General features: G+C 44.3%; 1 protein-coding gene and 1 pseudogene across 1 annotated transcript; both read right to left on the reverse strand.

Moving 5' to 3' along the window:
- Positions 1 to 572: 572 nt before the first annotated feature.
- LOC138829334 (small ribosomal subunit protein uS9-like) lies at positions 573 to 1444 on the reverse strand (annotated as a pseudogene).
- A 5939-nt stretch (positions 1445 to 7383) lies between these two features.
- Cox7a2l (cytochrome c oxidase subunit 7A2 like) lies at positions 7384 to 16051 on the reverse strand. Its single transcript, XM_070025473.1, has 3 exons — positions 15903 to 16051; positions 10123 to 10254; positions 7384 to 8403 (listed from the first exon to the last, which is right to left on the reverse strand). Exons 1-3 carry the CDS (start codon positions 15972 to 15974, stop codon positions 8263 to 8265), a joined length of 345 nt encoding a protein of 114 aa, XP_069881574.1. The 5' UTR covers positions 15975 to 16051; the 3' UTR covers positions 7384 to 8262.
- Between the last annotated feature and the right edge of the window lie 4682 nt (positions 16052 to 20733).

Here is a 20733-nt window from a genome sequence, read left to right on the forward strand (position 1 = left end):
GAAATGTTCATCATCCCTGGTGGTGAAGGAAATGCAAATAAAGACAACCCTGAGATACCACCTTACCCCAGTCAGAATGTCCCACATCCACAAATCAGCCAACGACAAATGCTGGAGGGGATGTGGAGAAAGAGGAACCCTATTACACTGCTGGTGGGGATGTATACTTATACAACCACTTTGGAAAGCAGTCTGGAGGGTCCTTAGAAAGCTAAAGATTGACCTCCCTTACGACCCAGTCATACCACTTTCTAGGCATCTACTCTGAACAGGACCCAATATACAAGGACACGTGCACCTCCATGTTTATTGCAGCACTGTTCACAATAGCTAGGATATGGAAACAACCCAGATGCCCCACCACAGATGAATGGATTCAAAAATTGTGGTATCTATACACAATGGAATATTATGCAGCCATTAGAAATGACAAAATAATGGCATTTGCAGGGAAATGGATGGAGCTAGAAGGAATCATGTTGAGCGAGGTAAGCCAAGAGCAAAGAGACAAATGGTACATGGTCTCCCTGATAAGTGGATGTTAAATCCAAAATGTTAGGTGATACGACAAAATTAACAGGACTTAAGAAACAAAGAACATCCACTCATCTGGTCGAACCATTACTAAATATCCCCATGCTGCTGATCACATGTATGGTGTATATTGTACACCGTTATGTTATAGACCTTGATAGACAATTTGCTCCAGGAAAGTTAGAATGAGCTTGTGACTTTTTTTTTTTTTTGGGTCCGGTCGTGGGGCCTGAACTCTGGGCCTGGGTACTGTCCCTCAGCTCTTCAGCTCAAGGCTAGCGCTCTACCACTTGAGCCACAGCGCCACTTCCGGCTTTTTTTTTCTTTTTGCTTATGTGGTGCTGAGGAACTGAACCCAGGGCCTCAGGCATGCAAGGCAAGCGCTCTGCCACTGAGCCACCTTCCCAGCCCTTTTTTTTTTTTAACCTTAAAATCCCACAATCTTTATTACAAAGGTGAGCCCCAATCTGGACCCTGTAATGGGCCTATCGGTAGGACTTCTGGTGGCGGGCACGGGCACCAGGGCCTCCAAACTTCTTGGCTTCACAACGTCGGGGATCAGCCACCAACAGGGTGGGGTCGTACTGGATGAGGATGTCTTTGATCTCTTTTTTGGAAGCCTCATCCACATACTTCTGGAAATAGGCCACCGGGGCTTTAGCGTAAATCTGAGCCACACGACCACCGCCCTTCACACGGACACGGATGTGCACACCAGCAAACCGCTCTTTCCCCAGAAGCAGAGCAGGCTCCAGTAACTTGCGCTGCAGCATGCGCGGCTCGATCGTCTCCGAGGGTCGCCCGTTCACCTTGATGGGGCCACGGCGGTGGCGGTTTTCTTACGTCCGAAGACCCGAACGGACTGCAGCGGGCCCTGGGACGGCCTGGCTGCGACGCAGACGAGCCCGCACCACGCGCGGCGCCACAACCGGAAAAGGGATGAGCATCATTATTCCACAATACTGTGAAACTTGGGAAATTATGTAATCACTTAATCACAATTAAAAAAAAAAAAGAACCTCGGGGAAGGGAGGGAGGGAAGGGATGGTAGGGGGAAAACAATGGAGGGGTAACAATGCTCAATAGGAAGTGTACTCATTACCTCACTCATGTAACTGTAACCCTCTGTATAGTATCTTTACAATAAAAAATTAAAAAAAAAAAAAAAAAAAGCTCAGGGCCAGCACCTAGGGCCCAGGTTCAAGTCCTCAAGTCCTAGGACTGCTTCCCCACACCCACTCGCGGAGTGCCACCCCCCCCCCCCAGCACACTTCACTTCTTTGGCATCTGGATCTGGTCTAGCATGTGACCTGGGACAGGTAAGGCCAGGAAATGTCCTCCACTAACACCTCATCTGGGCAGCACTAAGAGCCAAGCTTGTCCAGGGGATGGCTCTAGGGAAACAAACCCATCTCAGTCTCACCCACAAGGTACTCAAAAGCAAGGTACTTCAAAGAAAAACTCTTAATTGCAAGTGAGGGAAAGGCTGAGCATCAGTTAAGATCTGAGAACAGGCCAGCCCAGCTCCCCTGCAAATGCCACAGCCACCACCAGCCGCTGAGTACAGCAGCAGAGCACACTGACGCAAAGGGGCCAGTGCACATCTCCTTCTGGTATTCAGGGCTGATGATTACTGCCTCCCATGTGCCATGAGAAACAAAGAGAGCTAGTCTGCAGAGACAAAGACTCCATCATCAGCACAACCCAGATGCTGACATTTCGGACACTTACCTTGTCCCCTTGGAAGGCCCAGCTTTTGGGAACTCCCTTTTTCTGCATCAGTTTTTTCTGCTTGTCACAGTACTGGGGTTTGCATCTGGGGCCTTGCGCTTGCTGGGCAGGTACTCTACCACTCGCAGCATCCCCTTTTGTTTTCAGGTTTTTTTTTCAGATAAGGTCTGTGTTTTGTCCAGGCTGGTCTGGAAACAAGCCTCAACACAGCTCTTAACACAGCTGGCAATACATACATGTACCACCACACCAAACTTTTTTGTTGAGATAAGGGTGTCACAGACTTTTTGTCCAGGTGGCATCAATGCAAAATCCTCTTGATCTCTGCCTTCCCAGCAGCTGGGATTACAAGCGTGAGCCACCTTGCCCAGCTAATCAGCTGGTTTCAATGTATTTCTGAGACTTGTAATCAGAAAAGTTTTATCGCTCAGACAGCAGCACAAAGACTTCTGGAGGAAGTCAGCATGACAGAACAGTGACATTTACAGCATTATCAACAAGTCCCCAGAGATCAGTGGCAAGGTACATGAATAGTGCACAAAAATGCAAATACAGCTTACCTTTGAAATAAATTTTTAAAAATCAAAAGGTAGTCAATATCACTAAGAATAGAAAGGCAATTTAAACCACAAAGAAATGTGTGTGGATGCATATGTGTGTGTGTGTTGTTTTGTGTGCTGGTTTTAGGGCTTGAACTCAGGGCTTGGGTGCTGTCCCTAAGCTTTCTTTTTTTTTTGGGGGGGGGAGGGGGTCCGGTTGTGGGGCCTGAACTCTGGGCCTGGGCTCCTCAGCTCAAGGCTAGCGCTCTACCACTTGAGCGACAGTGCCACTTCCGGCTTTTTTCTTTTTGCTTATGTGGTGCTGAGGAATCGAACCCAGGGCCTCATGCATTGCAAGTCAAGCACTCTACCACTGAACCACCTTCCCAGCCCATGTCCCTAAGCTTTCTGTAGAGGTGTAAGCCCCCAGAACCCAGCAGATGGGACTTTTTGATGTGTCTATCCAGCATGGGACAGAAATTTCTTTGTGGCCAGATGCTGGTGACTCACACCTGTTTATCTTAGCTATTTCAGGAGGCTGAGATCTGAGAGTATTGCAGTTCAAGCCAGCCTAAGCAGGAAAGGCTATGAGACTTATCTCCCAACTAAGTACCAGAAAAACTGTAAGTGGAGATATGGCTCAAGTGGTAGAGCACTAGCCTTGAGCATTAGAGGTCCTAGGTCCTGAGTTCAAGCACTACAACCGACAAAAGAATAAGTCTAATCATACATTCTGTTGGCGACGGTGAGGTGGGTCTAGCACTCTCAATCCTATGAGACAGAAAGGTAAGCCAGTATGACCTCTAGGGAGAAATAGCTACCAGAATTAGTGATATATATTCTCTTTTTCTTAAGTCTCACTTCTAGAAATTACCCTACAAACATGTTCAATATGTAAAACAGCATGTAAAGATTATGAAGTATTAAAGTCATGATTATAAAAGCAAAACAAATATTGTGACAGGGCTGGAGGCATGGTTTAAGTGGTAGAGTACCTGCCTGGCAAGTGCTAGGCCTTAAGTTTAAGCCTTAGTACTGCTAAAATAAATAATGTCTATTAAACAATGACCAGCTAAGTTCTTAAAATGGAATATAATGGAAAACAACATCTAAGCTATAAGTTAAATTTGGAAGGTATAGTATCATATAGGCAAAAATAAAACAAGACAAGGAAAATGTCTAAACATAGTAACAGACATACCTAAAAACAAGCAATGGAAAGGGGAAAAATACAAGGTCACGTGGAAACTATTTCTTGTCAGCAAATAAGAAAATGCCCACAGACAAGACAGAGGCCTGTCAGAACAGAGGCCAAATGTGGGCCACACCTGAGATCAAAACAAGGATGACAGGGATAGTTATTAGATGCTGATTGAGGAAATATAGGACAGAAAAATGCCTTTTACAATCATTTAATACTTAGTCAAGAATCACTGGGGATGTGGCTTAGTGGTAGAGAGCTTGCCTAGCGTGCATGAAGCTCTGGGTTCAATTCCTCAGTACCAGGTAAACAGAAAAAGCCAGAAGTAGTGCTGTGGCTCAAGTAGTAGAGTGCTAGCCTTGAGCAAAAGAAGCTCGGGAACAGTGCCCAGGCCCTGAGTTCAAGCCCCATGACTGGCAAAAAAAAAAAAAAAAAAAAAAAAATCACTAGTGATCCTGGTGCTGATGGCTTATACCTGTAAATCCTGAGCTGAGGATCACAGTTTGAAGTCAACCATGATGGGAAAGTCTGTGAGAATCTTATCTCCAACTAACCACCAAAACCAAAACTAAAACCAGAAGTGGAGCTGCAGTTAAGTAGTACAGTACTAGCCTTGAGCAGAAAAGTTCAGGGACAACCCCCAGGCCCTGAGTTTATGATTCACATTCACACATACATACACACACACACAAACACACACACGCAAAGGCTTGTTCACCACCTCCACTAGAGCATTCTTCATGACAGTCCCAAAGTGGGAATAACCCACGTCCACTAACAGATAAGCAGGTTAAATCAAATATTATTCAGCCACAATAGGGAATGAAATAACAATACATGAATGAGCCTCAAAAAACATTACCAAAGTGGGAGGGTGTGGCCACAGATCACATCTTGTACGATAAATACAAGAAGTATCTGGAGAAGATAACTCCACGAAAACGGAACAGGCAGCAATGACTAGGGCTGGAAGGTGAGGGTGAGGAAGGAGATGACTGTTGAGGATACAGGCTTTCTTTTTGGGATGGTGAAAATGAATAGTGGTAATGGTTGTATTTTAATTGCATTGTATGGTATGGGAAATATTACTTGTTAAAAACACTACCATAAAGAATACATGATTAAAACACTTGGGGAAATTTTAAAAAGAGCATGTGTTAAGATGGCAGAATTTTTATCACCATTAACTCTGAGTCAGACAATTGTACAGTTATGAAGGAGTATGTCCTTACTCTTAGTTGAAATAAACAACCGACTTGCTATAATTCCATAACTTAACCTTGAGTGATTCTGCAAAAAACAAATGTCTGTGTGCACACACACGAAAAATGAACAGTGGCAATGTACTGATAACTGAAAACCTAAGTGAGTGATGCACAGCTGTGCATTATCTATTCTCCAATCTTTCTGTACTCTTGAAATTTCTCAAAGTAAAATCCTGGGAAAGGGCTAGTGGCACTGCTCAGCGATAGTGTCTGACTACAAGTGTAAGGCTGTGAGTGCAAACCCCAGTACCATGACAAAAAAATCCAAAAATTAGTAAAAATAAATAAATAAGAGGCCAGGCGCTGGTGGCTCACACCTGTAATCCTAGCTACTCAGGAGGCTGAGATCTGAGGATCGAGGTTCAAAACCAGCCCAAGCAGGAAAGACCGTGACTCTTATCTCCAATAAACTACTAGAAAACCACTGGCACTGTGGCTCAAGTGGTAGAGCACTCACCTTGAGCTGAAGAGCACAGGGACAACGCCCAAGCCCCGAGTTCAAACCCACAACCAACCAAAAAAAAAAAAGAAAGAAAGAAAAGAAAAAGAAACAATCGGCTCACGCCTGTAATCCTAGCTACTCAGGAGGCTGAGATCTGAGGATTGCGATTCAAAGCCAGCCCTGGCAGGAAAGTCTGTGAGACTTTTTTTTTTGGGGGGGGGGGGAGGAGGGGTCCAGTCGTGGGGCCTGAACTCTGGGCCTGAGCACTGTCCCGAAGCTCTTCAGCTCAAGGCTAGTGCACTACCACTTGACCCATAGCACCACTTTGGCTTTTTTTTTCTGCTTATGTGGTGCTGAGGAATCGAACCCAGGGCCTTATACATGCAAGGCAAGCGCGCTACCACTGAGCCACCTTCCCAGCCCCCGGTGAGACTCTTATCTCCAATAAACCACTAGAAAACCAAAAGTGGTGCTGTGGCTCAAGCGGTAGAGTGCTCACCTTGAGCTGAAGAGCAAAAGGACAGCGCCCAATCCCAGAGTTCAAGCCCCACGACCAACAAAAAAAAAAAAAAAGAAAAAGAAAAAAGAAATGAACAATGAAAGTGGAACTTTCAAAGAGTCTATGCCAAAACCAAACCATTCTCTACAGCAGAGCTCACTTGTTTCTGGGAAGTCATGTAGTAGGCAATCAGGTACCTCCCACAGTCAGCCTACATCTATCATCCCAGCTATGTGGGAAGCAGTAATAGGAGAAGCCCAGTCCAGGTCTGCCCAGAGAAAAAGCAAGACCCTATTCAAAACCTAATAAAAGGGCCTGGTTCAAGTATTAGACAGCCTGTGTAGTAAACACTAAAGCCCTAAGTTCAAACTCTGGTAACACCAAAAACAAAACAAAAATCCCAGAAAGCAAACCCCAAAAAGAATATAAAGTTTAGATTTGTACAAAAACAAGTTTCCTAGCCTGTGAAAATGCTATTGTGTATTTTCAAACACCCTTTTTTTTCTTTTGGAGGGTGCAGGTTTGAGACAAGAGCCCACCGTGTAGGCCCAAGCTGGTCTGAATTCCTGGTTCTCCTGCTGATCCTCCCTAGTGCATCTGGCTCAAACACCATCTCTTATCCAAGTAGGAGTCACTGCTGACCATTACCTTACTTTCCCAGCAGTCATGAAAACATAGGACACTAGTGTGTGAAGTAAACTGTGCATGCAGATACAGTTCCCAAAAAAGCAAAGTTTCTTTTCTTTTCTTTTTTTTGTTGGTTGTGGGGTTTGAACTCTGGGTTTGGGCGCTGTTCCTGCGCTCTTCAGCTCAAGGTGAGCTCTCTACCACTTGAGCTACAGCACCACTTCCAGTTTTCCAGTAGTTTATTGGAGATAAGAATCTCACGGACTTTCCTGCCAGGGCTGGCTTTGAACCTTGATCCTCAGATCTCAGCCTCCTGAATAGCTAGGATTACAGGCGTGAGCCACCAGTGCCTGGCTGCAAAGTTTCTTATAAAGAGCCATTTAACCAGCCAGGAGACATCTATTATTTGACTGAAAAACTACTTCATAAAGATTATGTGGTGGCTAAATAAAAAGAAAATTCACAGGTACTTCAGGTTTACTAAATTCTAGTATTCAGCAATTATTTTGAAAGATGATCAAACTGAAAAGAACTTCACACTTGAATTTGTATACATGTATTTATTCCACAGTCAAATAAACCATAATTTAGAACAGTAACATGTTTAAAAGGTAGAGGAAGATCTGTGGCACGGCCACATTCACAAAAGGAGCCAGTGTGCAGTGCAGCACTAACAGGTGTGCTGTTCCCATGGGAACACAGACATAACATGATCTGGGCTGGGGCAAATAACCCTTTGAAACAAACACAGGCAAGCTGCAAATAATTTCTATTAACATTTTGCTGCAAGATGGAAAAATCCCCCACGGTGCTACTAACCTGAGCCCCTTATTTCAAGTGTCTGGCCTTGGCTTGTCTTCCTTCCTCAGTCACATACAAATCCAGAAAGACTTGTGCATTACATGCTTTAAAAAACACTCTCTAGGGGCTGGGAAGGTGGCTCAGTGGTAGAGCGCTTGCCTTGCATGGCTGAGGCCCTGGGTTCAATTCCTCAGCACCACATAAGCAAAAAGAAAAAAGCCGGAAGTGGTGCTGAGGCCCAGGACCACAGTTCAGGCCCCACGACCGGACCCCCGCCCCCCCAAAAAAACAAAAAAAACTCTCTAGGTCCCTGAGGACCTCAGCATAGACTGACACTAATGATCCTGTGTTCCACCTTCATCCAGACTCTCCAGGGAAATCAGGAGCCCAAACTCACAGCACAATAGTTTAACTGTCAAATGAGCTCTGACATCTGACAGGCCATATACATTTCATAAACAAACCAAAATACTGTTCATATCTTTCTCTTTGTTTTGCAACAATGTTAAGGAGGCCATCCAAGAGGAAACAATGAAACAAAATGATTTTTCAGAAAAACAAACAATGAAAACTGAAGTTTCAAAGGGTCTATGCCAAAACCAAACTGTTGTCTGCAGCAGAGCTCACTTGTTTCTGGGCTGAGAAGCCATGTAGAGGGCAATCAGGCAGTAGATGGTGCCGCCCACAGTCAGCGCCATAGTGGTCCGGTAGAGCATCTGGTCAGGCAGGCCTCTTTTCAGGTGGATGGGCACACCATCAGATTTCTGAATGAATGAGAATTAACAAGGGTATGGGTCAGAAGAGTTCATAACGTTAGCACAATAAAGAATAAATGTATCTACTGTGAAACTGATCCATAAACAGAGTGGAAAAGCTCTAATGCATCAGAGAGCTAACTAAAATAATGGTCTATATTTCCTTAAAAAGGCAGCTAAAGCTGGTAGGTCCTAAGCCATTCTCCAAATCAATCTGAGGCAACATCATGTAACAAATCCCAAATCCCAAGGCACACTGGAGAATTTTTTTTTTTTTAAAGGCAAAGATACCACCAGATACCAAAAATGCTGCCAGGTATAATGACTTACACCTATAATCCAGAGATCAAGAGAATCTTGGTTTGAAGCTAGCCTAGGCATAAGTTAGATTCCATCTCAATAAAGATGCTAAATGTGGTAGTACACAACTATAACCCCAAGTAGGAGTATAGAGGACTGGGACCAGTCCTGAGCAAAAGAAAAGAGTCTATCTAAAAACAAAAGCAAAAAGGGCTGTGAATACAGCTCAAATACTGAAACACTTACATAGCAAACAGCTGGCCCTGAGTTCAAATCCCAGAACCACATACATGCACACACACTGCATGCACACATGGACACCCAACACATGGACACACACATATGCAAACACATAAAAGGAAGAAAGGAGAAAAAGAAATGCTCTCCAAGTACATTTAGCTTGGTTTCTGACAAAGTCATAACACACCAGAACAATTAATAAGCTCAAGAAAATAATCAGCTTCCTTCTTTCCATCAAATAGTTAAAGCCCCATTTGGTAAATAGACTCCATAGATATTTAATCCATTATATTTTGCTTAGTCTCCAAAAGCTCTCAAGAGTTCAAAGTCCTCTTAAATCTTACTTAGTAGATAAAAGGGGAATCAAGGCAATCAGACCAGAGGAACACTATCTCCAGAATGGACCTGAAATGACATTCTCAGGAGACAGCGATCCTGTTGCAATGGCAGCGGGCTCTGCCAGTCCCGTGGCACATGAGACACAGCTAGGTCACAGAGTTTCAATTATCTCTAAGTAGATTAATAACATTTGAAATTTCAATTCTGTCTTCTATCTGTTGATTAGCACAGCTACCCAAGAGGACCTCTGGTAACTCCTATCAACAGCTGAGTGAATTTTAATGTCAAGCAAGAAAAAGTAATTAGAAGAAAACTTGTTACCAAAAGACACTGCATGTCACAAGCACAAATATAAACTAGGTGACAGGAACTGCATATATATGCAATACAAAAGCCTGTGTACATTTAACATTGTGATAAGGCCCTAACCGCCCTGCTGGCTGTCATCAGCATTATCTAGGAAATTTCCTATTAGTTTATGTATGGCTGAAACTAAAATCAAGAGAATTCTACATAAAGAAAAAGAAGGTTGGGTAATAGACCAGTCTAAAATTCAGCTTCAGAAGAGATTTTTTTTTTTTGGGGGGTCCGGTTGTGGGGCCTGAACTCTGAGCCTGGGCGCTGTCCCTCAGCTCTACCACTTGAGCCACAGCTAGCGCTCTACCACTTGAGCCACAGCGCCACTTCTGGCTTTTTTCTTTTTTGCTTATGTGGTGCTGAGGAATTGAACCCAGGGCCTCAGGCATGCAAGACAAGCGCTCTACCACTGAGTCACCTTCCCTGCCCCTTCAGAAGAGATTTTTAAACCTTTTGCTTTCACAGGTTTCTCTCTCAAATGTCTTCCCTCACCTGGAAAAACTTCTGCAGCTCTGGAACTTTGTTCTTCCCAGCATAATCATAAACAGTGGAACTGGGGGTCAGCTTAGTCGGTGTGGCAAATATGATAGGAGGTGCTTCTGTGGAGCCCACAGGCTTTAATCCCTGAGGAGAAAAAGAAAGCATAGTTCAAAGCATGTCTGGGTATCCAAGCAAATCTTCCAAGGAGCAGGCTGTCTAGAGCAGTGGCAGTGCCATGCAACTACACAAGGGAAAGAAGAACTCTCTCAAACCCTGCATTGCCAGGCCTCAAGCTGTTGACAAAACATCCTACTCTGCAATGCACAGCAAACCATGCAAGATGAGAAGCCCATTCTGAGCCTTCAGAACACCACCTGGGTCTACTTTCATATCATACCAGTAAAACACTTAGGAGTCTCTTTGAACCTGTAGCTGTCTCTTTTCTCCTCTGGCTTAAGCTAATGAATTAATATGGAACGCCTCACCCCACAGTGGACTTCCAAAACTTCCAGACACATCGTAAAGAAATATTATGAGAGAGGCTGGGAAGGTGGCTCAGTGGTAGACTGCTTGCCTTGCATGCCTGAGGCCCTGGGTTCGATTCCTCAGCACCACATAAGCAAAAAGAAAAAAACTGGAAGTGGCACTGTGGCTCAAGTGGTAGAGCACTAGCCTTGAGCTGAAGAGCTAAGGGACAGCGCTCAGGCCCAGAGTTCAGGCCCCACGACCGGACCCAAAAAAAAAAAAAAAAAAAAGAAATATTATGAGACTATGATAGGGGGACAAAACCTGGTCTTTTAGGACCAGAAAATTAAAAGCCAAAGGGAAACTATAAAATAACTGACCTTTCAAGCCTTAATAAACTCATAAGTTAAATACATATACAATAAAAGTAAGTGGCCCTGGTTCCTGTGGCTCACACCTGTCCTAGTTACTCAGGAGACTAAGATCTGAGGGTTGTGGTTGAAAGCCAGGGCAGGTAGGAAATTCCATGAAATTCTTCTCTTCAACTAACCAGCAAAAAACAAACAAACAAACAAACAAACCAGCAAGGGGAGCTGTAGCTCAAGGGGTAGAGCGCTAGTCTTTAGCAAAAAGCTAAAGAACAGTACCTCAGTTCAAGCCTCAGGACCAGCACACAAAAAGTGGGAGGAGTACTGATATGTTACTGTATGGGCAACTCTTGAAAACATGCTATGGCCACATCTTTTATGATTCCATTCAAAGCAAGCCCAGAATAGGGAACAGAAACTAGACTGATTAGTAGCTGTTTAGGGATGAGGTAGTATTAAGGAGGTGAGAGCAGAGGAGACAGGTTCTTTTTTGTTTGACTATTTTGGTTTTTGGTGGTACTGTGTTTGAATTCAAGGCCCCATGACTGCTAGGCAGGCATGCTATTCTTTGAGCCATACCCCCAGCCCTATTTTTCAGATAGGGTCTCACATTTTGTCTGACAGACCTCATCTTTCTACTTATCTTTCTTATCTTTCTTTTCGAAGAGGTGAAAATTCATACCTCCAAAACTAATGAAGGGCCATTTAGGCTAGTTTTTCCCAGTCCATTTAAATTGCCTTAAAAAAAAAAAAAAAAAGCCAGGTGAGATGGCTCATGCCTGTAACCCTGGCTACTGGAAAGGGAGAGTCTGGAGAATCATGCATCAAGGTCAGCATGGGTAATAACATCCAGACACACAATCTCAACCAATAACTGAGCATGGTGCTGCACATTTGTTATCCCAGCTAAGTGGGAAGCATAGATAGGAAGATCAAAGGCAGGCTGGCCTTGGCATAACTTCAGGGCTCTACCTGAAAAATTACTAAAGCAAAAAGGGCTGGGGGTCTGACTAAAGTGATAGAGCAACCACCTAGCAAGTACCTTGAGTGGGAAAAGAAAGGGGGTGTGGGAGTTACTGTGGGTTTTTTGTTTGTTTGTTTACCCTTTGTGAAGCTGGGGATTGAACAGAGAGTCTCAATGATAGGCAAATACTCTACCACTGATTGAGCTATACCTCCAGTTCCTAACTGCTCATAATTTTTTTTTGGGGGGGGGGTCCGGTCATGGGGCCTGAACTCTGGGCCTGGGTGCTGTCACTTAGCTCTTCAGCTCAAAGCTAGCGCTCTACCACTGGAGCCACATCACCACTTCCGGCTTTTTTCTTTTTTCTTATGTGGTGCTGAGGAATCGAACCCAGGGCCTCAGGCATGCAAGGCAAGCACTCTACCACTGAGCCACCTTCCCAGCCCCGCTAACTGCTCATAATTTTTAAAGGAAAAAAGCAAATTATTTCCCCGAAAGCTGACTGGCCCAACATTTTCTTCATATTCTACTATTTAGGTTTGAGTAGGAAGGTAAAAAACTAAGAGGATTACCTCAAAAATTTAAATGTTAGAAACCTCTACACCCTTTCACTCTAATTTAGGACTACAAACTAGTTTCAATGACTCCATTCATTCCTAACTGCAAGCTGGACATTCTCCCTTCTATATCCCTCTGACACTTCATACTTGGCATGTCCAGAATCCACTCATAAGCCTATCTGGAAGCTCCTTCTCTGTGTAAAACATCACCATCCTCCTTTCCCATCATCTTGGAGTCCGCCTTACTTATCTTCAACATCTTTCAAATGGATAAGAGGGCAAACTATTGCAACTGTTTCACTTCTCCCAAAATGGAGACCAACCAACCTAAACCCTTTATGATCTACCTCCTACCTCCGTATCTAAGCTTATCTACTCAGTGATTTCCCACCAGCTCCCTTCTCCACTTTACTCTCAATTCTCTTTACCTAGACTATCATTTTGCCATCTTAATTAGGAGAACTGAAATGTCATATAGCAAAATCTACCAAACTGGCCAGGTACAGTGGCACATACTTGTAATCTCAGTCGATGGAAGCAAAGATGGGAGGATCAGGGGTGTGAAGTCAGCCTGATATACGCAGAATGTAATAAACAATTGAAAGAAATGAAATAAAAGAGGAAAGGGGGGAGGGGAAGCCACCAAATTATGTATCAAAGTGGCCAAACCATTTTTCATTCTCTCCATCAATGTGCTGTCTGGTTCTGTCTGCCATTTGATTATAAGCATTCTGGCAGATGTGAAGTGGTATCTTACTGTGGTTTTTATGTGCTTTTCCCTAATGACTAATGATGTTAAAATATTAATCATCTTTTCATGTAATTATTGGCCTCAATTTATTTGTGGCACTGGACACAGGTAAGGAAAATGTTTTCCAATCAATCACTGAAAAATAGCACCCTTTCCAACTACTACAGTGTGCTTGTGTCTCCAAGAAAGGAAAAGTTAGAGTAATCCTAATTACCAAAATCAGAGCCCCTGATGCGTGCTATCCAAATCACTCTGAAATCGACAAGCCTATCGCTCACTGCTGCTTCTCCTTTTCTTTTTTCCTAGCTCTAAGGTTTGTACTCAGGGTCTCCTGCTTGCTAGGCAGGCACCCTATCTCTGGGCCATGACTCCAGCCCAGTATTGCTTGTCTCAAACAACTCAAGAACTCTTTAATTTACCTGGGGAAGTAGCATAGTGGGACAGCATTCAATCCTGAGTAATACAAGGGGTGAGGGGTCAAGGTTTAGGAGGAGTTTTTAAGAAGTTCAAATTCTACAATTCAAGAGATGCCAGAATCTGAAAACCCTACCTATATCAAATGCATTTGTGATCATCTCTGCTCTGGGTGCTAGTTTTATTTCTGTATCAGTTTTTTTTGTTGTTTTTTTTTGAAATGTCACTTTTTTCTTTTTAGGCAACAAAGTTCAGATTATGCTAAAGCTCTATTAAATGAACTGCTCCCATCACTACCAAAAAAAAAACCTGTGATATATCCATGTGATACTCAGTCATGTAACATAAAACCTCAAAAATATATTAAAAATACACCACACATACTGTGTGGTTCCATTTACATGAGGTTCAAAAATTGGCAATATTATCTACAAAGTCAAAAGTCATAATTAGGCAAGTGGACAGGCAAAGTTGGTAGAGGGAAAGTATGAGGGAAGTTCCTAGGAGTTCACAGTGTAGATCATATAGCTGTCAAAACTTAAACAGTAACACTTAAGACCCAAGCACTAAAAGCTACACCTTTTAGAAGTAGCTAAGATAGAAAGGGCCACTTGCCCACATATTCTACAAAAGAAACCACTGGAGGAAGTGGCACTGTGGCTCAAGAGGTAGAGCGCTGGTTTGAGCTGAAGAGTGCAGGTACAGCGCACAGGCCCTGAGTTCAAGCCCCACGACCCACAAAAAAAAAAAAGGAAAAAAAAAGAAACCACTGGAACATTACTGGCAATTCCTTCCTTGCAACTCTTTACTCTTCTGGACTGTTCTTTGAATCAATTTTCTTCAACTGAAACATGGACATCTGTTCTCTAAATACTTCCTAGATGATCTCTCCACCAGAATCCACTACCCACTATCTATGGACGGAACACACGGAGATCTCCCTATTAAGTGTATTATTCATAAATCCAACTTTTACCAGATACGACGTATCACAAGCCCAGTAATGATAAACCGTAGACATTTGCTTCCCCTGGCCTCCTCTCTCACCCCAGAAAACTTTCCCTCCTTATCCTAACCAGTAGCATATCGAATCTTAGACTGAAATCACATTTTTATTTTTTTTTTGACGGGTCGTGGGCCTTGAACTCTGGGCCTGAGCTCTTCAGCTCAAGGCTAGCGCTCTACCACTTAAGCCACAGCGCCACTTCTGGTTTTCTGGTGGTTTATTGGAGTTTCACGGCCTTTCCTGCCTGGGCTGGCTTTGAACCGCGATCCTCAGATCTCAGCCTCCTGAGTAGCTAGCACTACAGGCGTGAGCCACCGGCGCCTGGCTGAAATCACATTTTTAAACATCTTCTCATTGAGCAGGCTGTACAGTCTCACAGTAAAAAAAATGGGGGGTGGGTAGAGGCAACAATAACCTTAATAGCCTACGGGCCTGTTACTATTGTAGGCAAAGCTTTCTAACTGTGTTTCACCGACCCTTCTTCTCACACTACTCTAGGATGAGGAATGAATGTCGCCTTTTCGCAGCCTCTGATTCTGGAGAATAACTATCGCTTATCCAGAACCAGGCACTTGTCAAGAATGCTGGATGCAACTGAGCTCAGAATAGATTAAAAGCCGCAAAGTCAGTGCCTGAACCACCCAAATGTGTATGAGACTCTAAAAACACTGCCTCGTTGCAACGTGCAGGCTGGAAACGGCAACTCCGACAGGAAGAGCTGGGGTGGAATCTGAATGTTCAAACCATGGGCCCTTCTCGGCTGAGACGTGGAAGTGCGCGCGGCCTGGGCTTCCCGTGCCCAGCCTCCGCAGGCCGCTCCTCGGCCCGGCACCGACCGCCCTCGAGGACCCCGTGCTTGGGTGAGGCTGCTGAGACGGAGCGGGGCGGCGGTGGTAAGAGGGTTGTGGGGAAGGCCAAAAGCTAGCCTTCCTCGACAGGAGGGGAAGAGCCGAGCCTCGAGCTCCAGAGGGCGAAGTGACACTCCCGGCCCTGCCGGCTCCTCCCGCCTCCCAGCGCACACAAGCAGCGACCCCGGGGGTCACCTTGACCCCTGCAGGGCACCAGGCCGAACCTCTGCGCCGGGCCCCTCCGCCTAGCGGCAGACACGGGACGCGGGGCCCCGCGACCCCCGCAGCCGACGCGGCTCGGACCCGGAGCCGCCCGCGGGCAGGAGCCTCTCCCGGCGCCGGCCGCGCCTGCCCGGCCCGGTCCGGAGGCCCGAGCTGCCATCCCTCCTGTCCGAGCTGGGAAGCACATCCCCTACCTGCGGGCTGTACGCGTCCGAAGCCCAGGCTCCAGCCAACTTCTGCGTGAAGCCGCTGAACTTGTAGTACATGATGCCTGGACCCCAGCAACCGCCCCGGAGAAGGACCCTGCCTCCTCCGAGGCCGCCCCGAGGCTCCGCGAAGGACCCCGCGCCGGGACGCGGGCTGCCCAGGGAGATCATCGTTTAAAACCTGCTCCGTGTAGCCACTCAGGGACACAGCGCAGGGTGCTCAAGACAGGAGAGTGGCCTAGCCGATTCTAAGATCATGGAAAATTTGCTATGCCGAGGGCTTTTGAAAAGAGAACGCTCCTTCTTCCCTCAATGAGAAACGGGCAATGTCAAGACACCTTAAGAACTGCGCAAGCGCTGTGCGGACCGAGTCCGCGGTGGAGGCTCTGCTGGAGGTCAGGTGTAGGGGGTTGTGGGCGGGGCCTGAGTTGGGGCGGGGCTAGGGCGGGGCCGAGGCGGGGCTTGGGAGGGAGAGTCTTGCTACTTGCGGCGCCCCCTAATCCACGGGTTGGCAGGTCTTTTGTTGGTTTTTTTGTTTGGTGTTTTGTTTTCAACGAAATCTTACTTCCTCCTAGTCCCTTTTCTTCCTACACCGGCTTGGAAAATGAGCCTAAACCCGCCCGCAGGGCTTTCCAAGGCTCGCTTGGAGTGGGGGCCCAGAAGAAAATTGGAAGCCTCTGCCAAGGAGCTGTTTAAGACTGTTTAAGGCTGTTGAGGGTTTGGCCTTAGTAATACAAGAACAGATGCCCGGGCTTTGTGCAAAGACCTACATGTTAACTTAAACTTAAGGCATCGAGACGTGCATTTTGTGCCATTTCTTACTATGTGCAGGTAATGTATAAAAAAGGAGAATACAAGTTTCTTACTCTCCAAGGATGGAGCAAGAAAGACTTGTCTTAGTTTTTTGTTTGTTTTTTAAATCTAACCAGAAGTTTTCACAGGCACGTTGCAAGTGCATGAATAGTGAGTAAATTTACAAAGATACATGGCAATCGATGGATCATGCCAGAATTTTCTATACTTTTTTGGAGTTTGAACTCAGGTACATATGTGCTTGCCTGGCAGATACTCTACCACAAGAACCAACATCTCCAGCTTCAAGGGATTTTTGTTTTTGTTTAGTTTTGTCTTCAGTTATTTTTTGAATAGAGTTTCCCATTTATGCCTGGACCCACCACATAGCTTTGACAACAGGCTCACACCACCACCTTGCTGAGATTCTTTTGGTTTAGATGGAATCTCTCAAACTCTTTTGCCCAGGCTGACCTTGAACCGCAATCCTCTCCATCCCTACTTCCTAAGTAGCTAGTATGAAAAGTGTGAGCCACCACACCCAGTCTATAAGCTGTTTTATGAACTATTGTCTGTAAACTATTTTAATCTTTACAACAACCTTATGATGTAGATGCAATTATCATTTTTATTTTACAGTACAGAAAAATGAGGCACAAAGAAATGAAGCATCTTGGTTGGTTAGTCATCAGGCTCAAAGTCTGTGTTCTTAGGCATTGATTTTCAGATAAATAGATATGAGTCCATCCTAAGAAGACAAGGATCAAGACTAAGCACTCCAGAGCCAGGATACACACTGCAATCCTAGCTATGGTAGGTCTAATCTCCAAATCTCCAAGTATTCAGCACCATCATTAACCTGGAGAGCAAAGATTTTCAGCAGACTCATGATAGACCGATCCAAAGTTGTTGTGTTTACGAAGCCATAATGTAATGGAAAGAGCATAATATTTGTGTTTCTTCACAGGTAAATGATTTGAGACTAATTTTCCTCCCTTCCTCCCCTCCTCCCTCCACCCCAGAGGTGGGAGGTTTGAACAGAGAGCCTTGGGTGATATCCTTGGGCTTCTTTGGCTCTAAGCTAGTGCTCTGTCATTTGAGTTACAGCTTTTTTGATGCTAAATTGGAGATAAGAGTCTCACAGCCTTTCCTGCAAGGGCTAGCTTTGAACTAATCCTTAGATCCTAGTATCCTGAGTAGCTAGGATTACAAGCATGAGTTATGGGCAGCTTTTTTGTGGTTGTTGTTGGTCATGGGGCCTGAACTCTGGGCCTGGTTGCTCTCCCTCAGCTCTTCACTTCAAGGCTAGCACTCTACCACTTGAACCACAGCACCACTTCTGCCTTTATCTGCTTATGTGGTACAAAGGAATCGAGCCCAGGGCCTCATGCATGCAAGGCAAGCGCTCTACCACTGAGCCACCTTCCCAGCCCTCACTTCCATTTTGGAACCCTGCTGTCTCTTCTATAATGTAATCGTTATCATATCTTCCCTCACTTGTGGTCTAGAACCAACATTTCAGAAAGTTAAAAAACATACAGAAAGTTAAATTGTTCATCTTATCTTTTTATCCATTCATTTTTCCGTAGTTCTTGGCTATACATAAAAAATATTAATTACCATGAAGTTTCCTTGCTTAATCTAATTGTAATGAATTAAACATTATACTCTCTTATCTGGAGAAAAAGGAATGGGCTTTCTAGCAAATACTGGGTGGAAGGAAAGGTCTTTCATAAGGTTTATTTTTGTTTTTATTTTTGCTTTGAGACAAAAATTCACTTTGTGACTCAGGCTGGCCTTGTTCCTTCCATCCTGCCTTAACCTCCCGAGTGCAGGTATGTACCTTATAGGTATGTACCTCCGTGGAAAAGGAAATTAAATTATTTAGGACAACCCCTACCTCCATCTTTGGGGAATGTTTTGGAAGAAGGACAGAATGTTTCCTAACTTTCCGCAGCATTGAGGTGTAGCAGCTTCTTGAAGTATAAAGGTGCCTGTCAACACTGGTTATTTTCTTTGAAGTCCCTGCCATCTGATTTTAGATCCTGCAAGACATAAATTAAGAATCCTGAAAATGTTACAACAGCCGGGCTGTTCAGTGGGAGATAAAATGTCAGTAGCAGAGTGTGGGCTGGGATGTCACATGGAGCGGCTGATCATGAGAAGATTTTTGTCTCATTTCCTAAATAAAATGCAGCACACTGGCAGTACTAAGACACCCTTTTTCTCATTCCTAGCTGTACATTCCACCTGACATCAAAGATTTTTTTTTTTAGCATGATCTCTTTATGCTCCTCAAATCTTGTTCTAGGGGGAAGTGACCACAACTAAAAGTGCAGAGAGCTTGCTAGCCACCCAAAGACTTGAGTGAGTGCAAATGCCTACCATTGGTGGCTGATGAATCACATGCCTTCTCCATTTCTCAGGACTATATGCTCATGGTCTCTGGCAGGCTGCTCTAGGAAAATACTTGGGGGTGGGGGATGGGGTGGGGCAGAATGGATGGGAAATACATGCAAATTTTAAATTTAGTTACAATCAATATAAATTAAGAACTGTCTCATGAAATAATTCCCAACTTTTAAATTCTCGAAGTTTTCCTAGAATTGACTTTTTAAAAAACCCAAAAACTGGAACTTGAAAGGAAGGAAAGGGTACCGTTGTCCAAAAAGAAATGTACTCATTACCTGATTTATGAAATGGTAACTCTTCTGGAAAATACATTAATAATATCAATAAAATATTATATATGTATATATATATATGTATATGTATATATATCCCAGTCCTGGGGCTTGAAACCAGGGCTTGGTACTGTCCCTGAGCTTCTTTGGCTCAAGGCAAGCACTCTACCAATTAAGCCACAGCGCCACTTCCAGCTTTTTCTGTTTATGTGGTACTGAGGAATTGAACCCAGGGCTTCATTCATGCTAGGCAAGCACTCTACCACTAAGCCACATTCCCAGCCCCCATTATCTGTTTTTTAAAAAATTGGCACTGGATGGTTCTGACAGAGTTAAAGGTCCTGTCACAGTTGAGGTGATTGTAGATCCTTCTTTCTGATTCCTTTTATCCTTCCTGTCAGTATATCACTTGGCTTTGATGTTACCTGTTTGGAACAGCATATGAATTATAAGCATTTATCTTAGGGGTATTTGCCATGGGGAAGTTGCCAAATCTGCAGACTGAAACAGATTCCTCACCAAGGGAGGACATGTTTGCCCACTGACTGTTCAGTGGTGTTCTCCTGTTCAAGAGAAAACACAGTAGACATGGTTTAGTGTTACAGCAAAGTACTACCTTTTTTTAAAAATTGTGGCTTGTGTTTACTCTCTTTGGAAAAAGAAAAGAAAGAAAGAAAAAGAGAAGAAGAGACAAAAGGAAAGGAAAAAAAAAAACCGAACAAACAAAAGAAGAAGTAGCCAGGCACCAGTAGCTCATACTTGTAATCCTGGCTAGGCAGGAGGTTGAGAGCTGAGGACATAGTTCAAAACCAGCAGAGAATTCTATGAGAGTCTTATCTCCAATTAACCACTTAAAAAAATAAGCCAGAAGTTTGGAGCTGTGGCTCAAGTGGTGGCTTTGAGCAGCCTAGAAACAGCGCCCAGGCTCTAAACCCAAGCCCAATACTTGCACAAAAAAGAAAGAAAAAAGAAAAATAGGCAGAGTACATTTTCCCAACACTTTAAAAAACTGCTAGTGATATCCCCCATTTTCCCCCCATTCCTAAGAAAAGCATCTGCAGTAAAACACTGGAAAACAAATGGAGCGCTAAACTCACTTTATAATGCTCAGTAAAAGGACATGCTCTGCGATTATTCGGTAATTTTCCAATAGCAGAAATCTCAGCTGTCATCTCTTACTCTCTTTGTCAAATAAAGCCTGATCTGGAGCTGAAATTTTATCTTGGAAACCTGAAATCTAGAATCATATTGATATTGAAAAACAACTAAGCCTGTGTTAAAGCAAAGGAGCTTGGGGTCTGAAGGGTGCATTTCTCACCCAAAGGAGGGGAAGCAGCAGCTGG

This window comes from Dipodomys merriami, unplaced genomic scaffold, assembly GCF_024711535.1.
Source record: "Dipodomys merriami isolate MVZ:Mamm:240054 unplaced genomic scaffold, mDipMer1.0.p SCAF_17, whole genome shotgun sequence".
Taxonomy (NCBI): Eukaryota; Metazoa; Chordata; class Mammalia; order Rodentia; family Heteromyidae; genus Dipodomys; species Dipodomys merriami.

Bases quoted from the DNA above. Each gene is read 5' to 3' on its own strand.
- Cox7a2l (XM_070025473.1), bottom strand. From the start codon at position 15,974: ATGTACTACAAGTTCAGCGGCTTCACGCAGAAGTTGGCTGGAGCCTGG. The intron at 10,255-15,902 runs GTAGGGGATGTG...TTTTCTCCTCAG, and splicing joins CGGACGCGTACAGCCCGCAG to GGATTAAAGCCTGTGGGCTC. The intron at 8,404-10,122 runs GTGAGGGAAGAC...TCATTCATTCAG, and splicing joins AGCTGCAGAAGTTTTTCCAG to AAATCTGATGGTGTGCCCAT.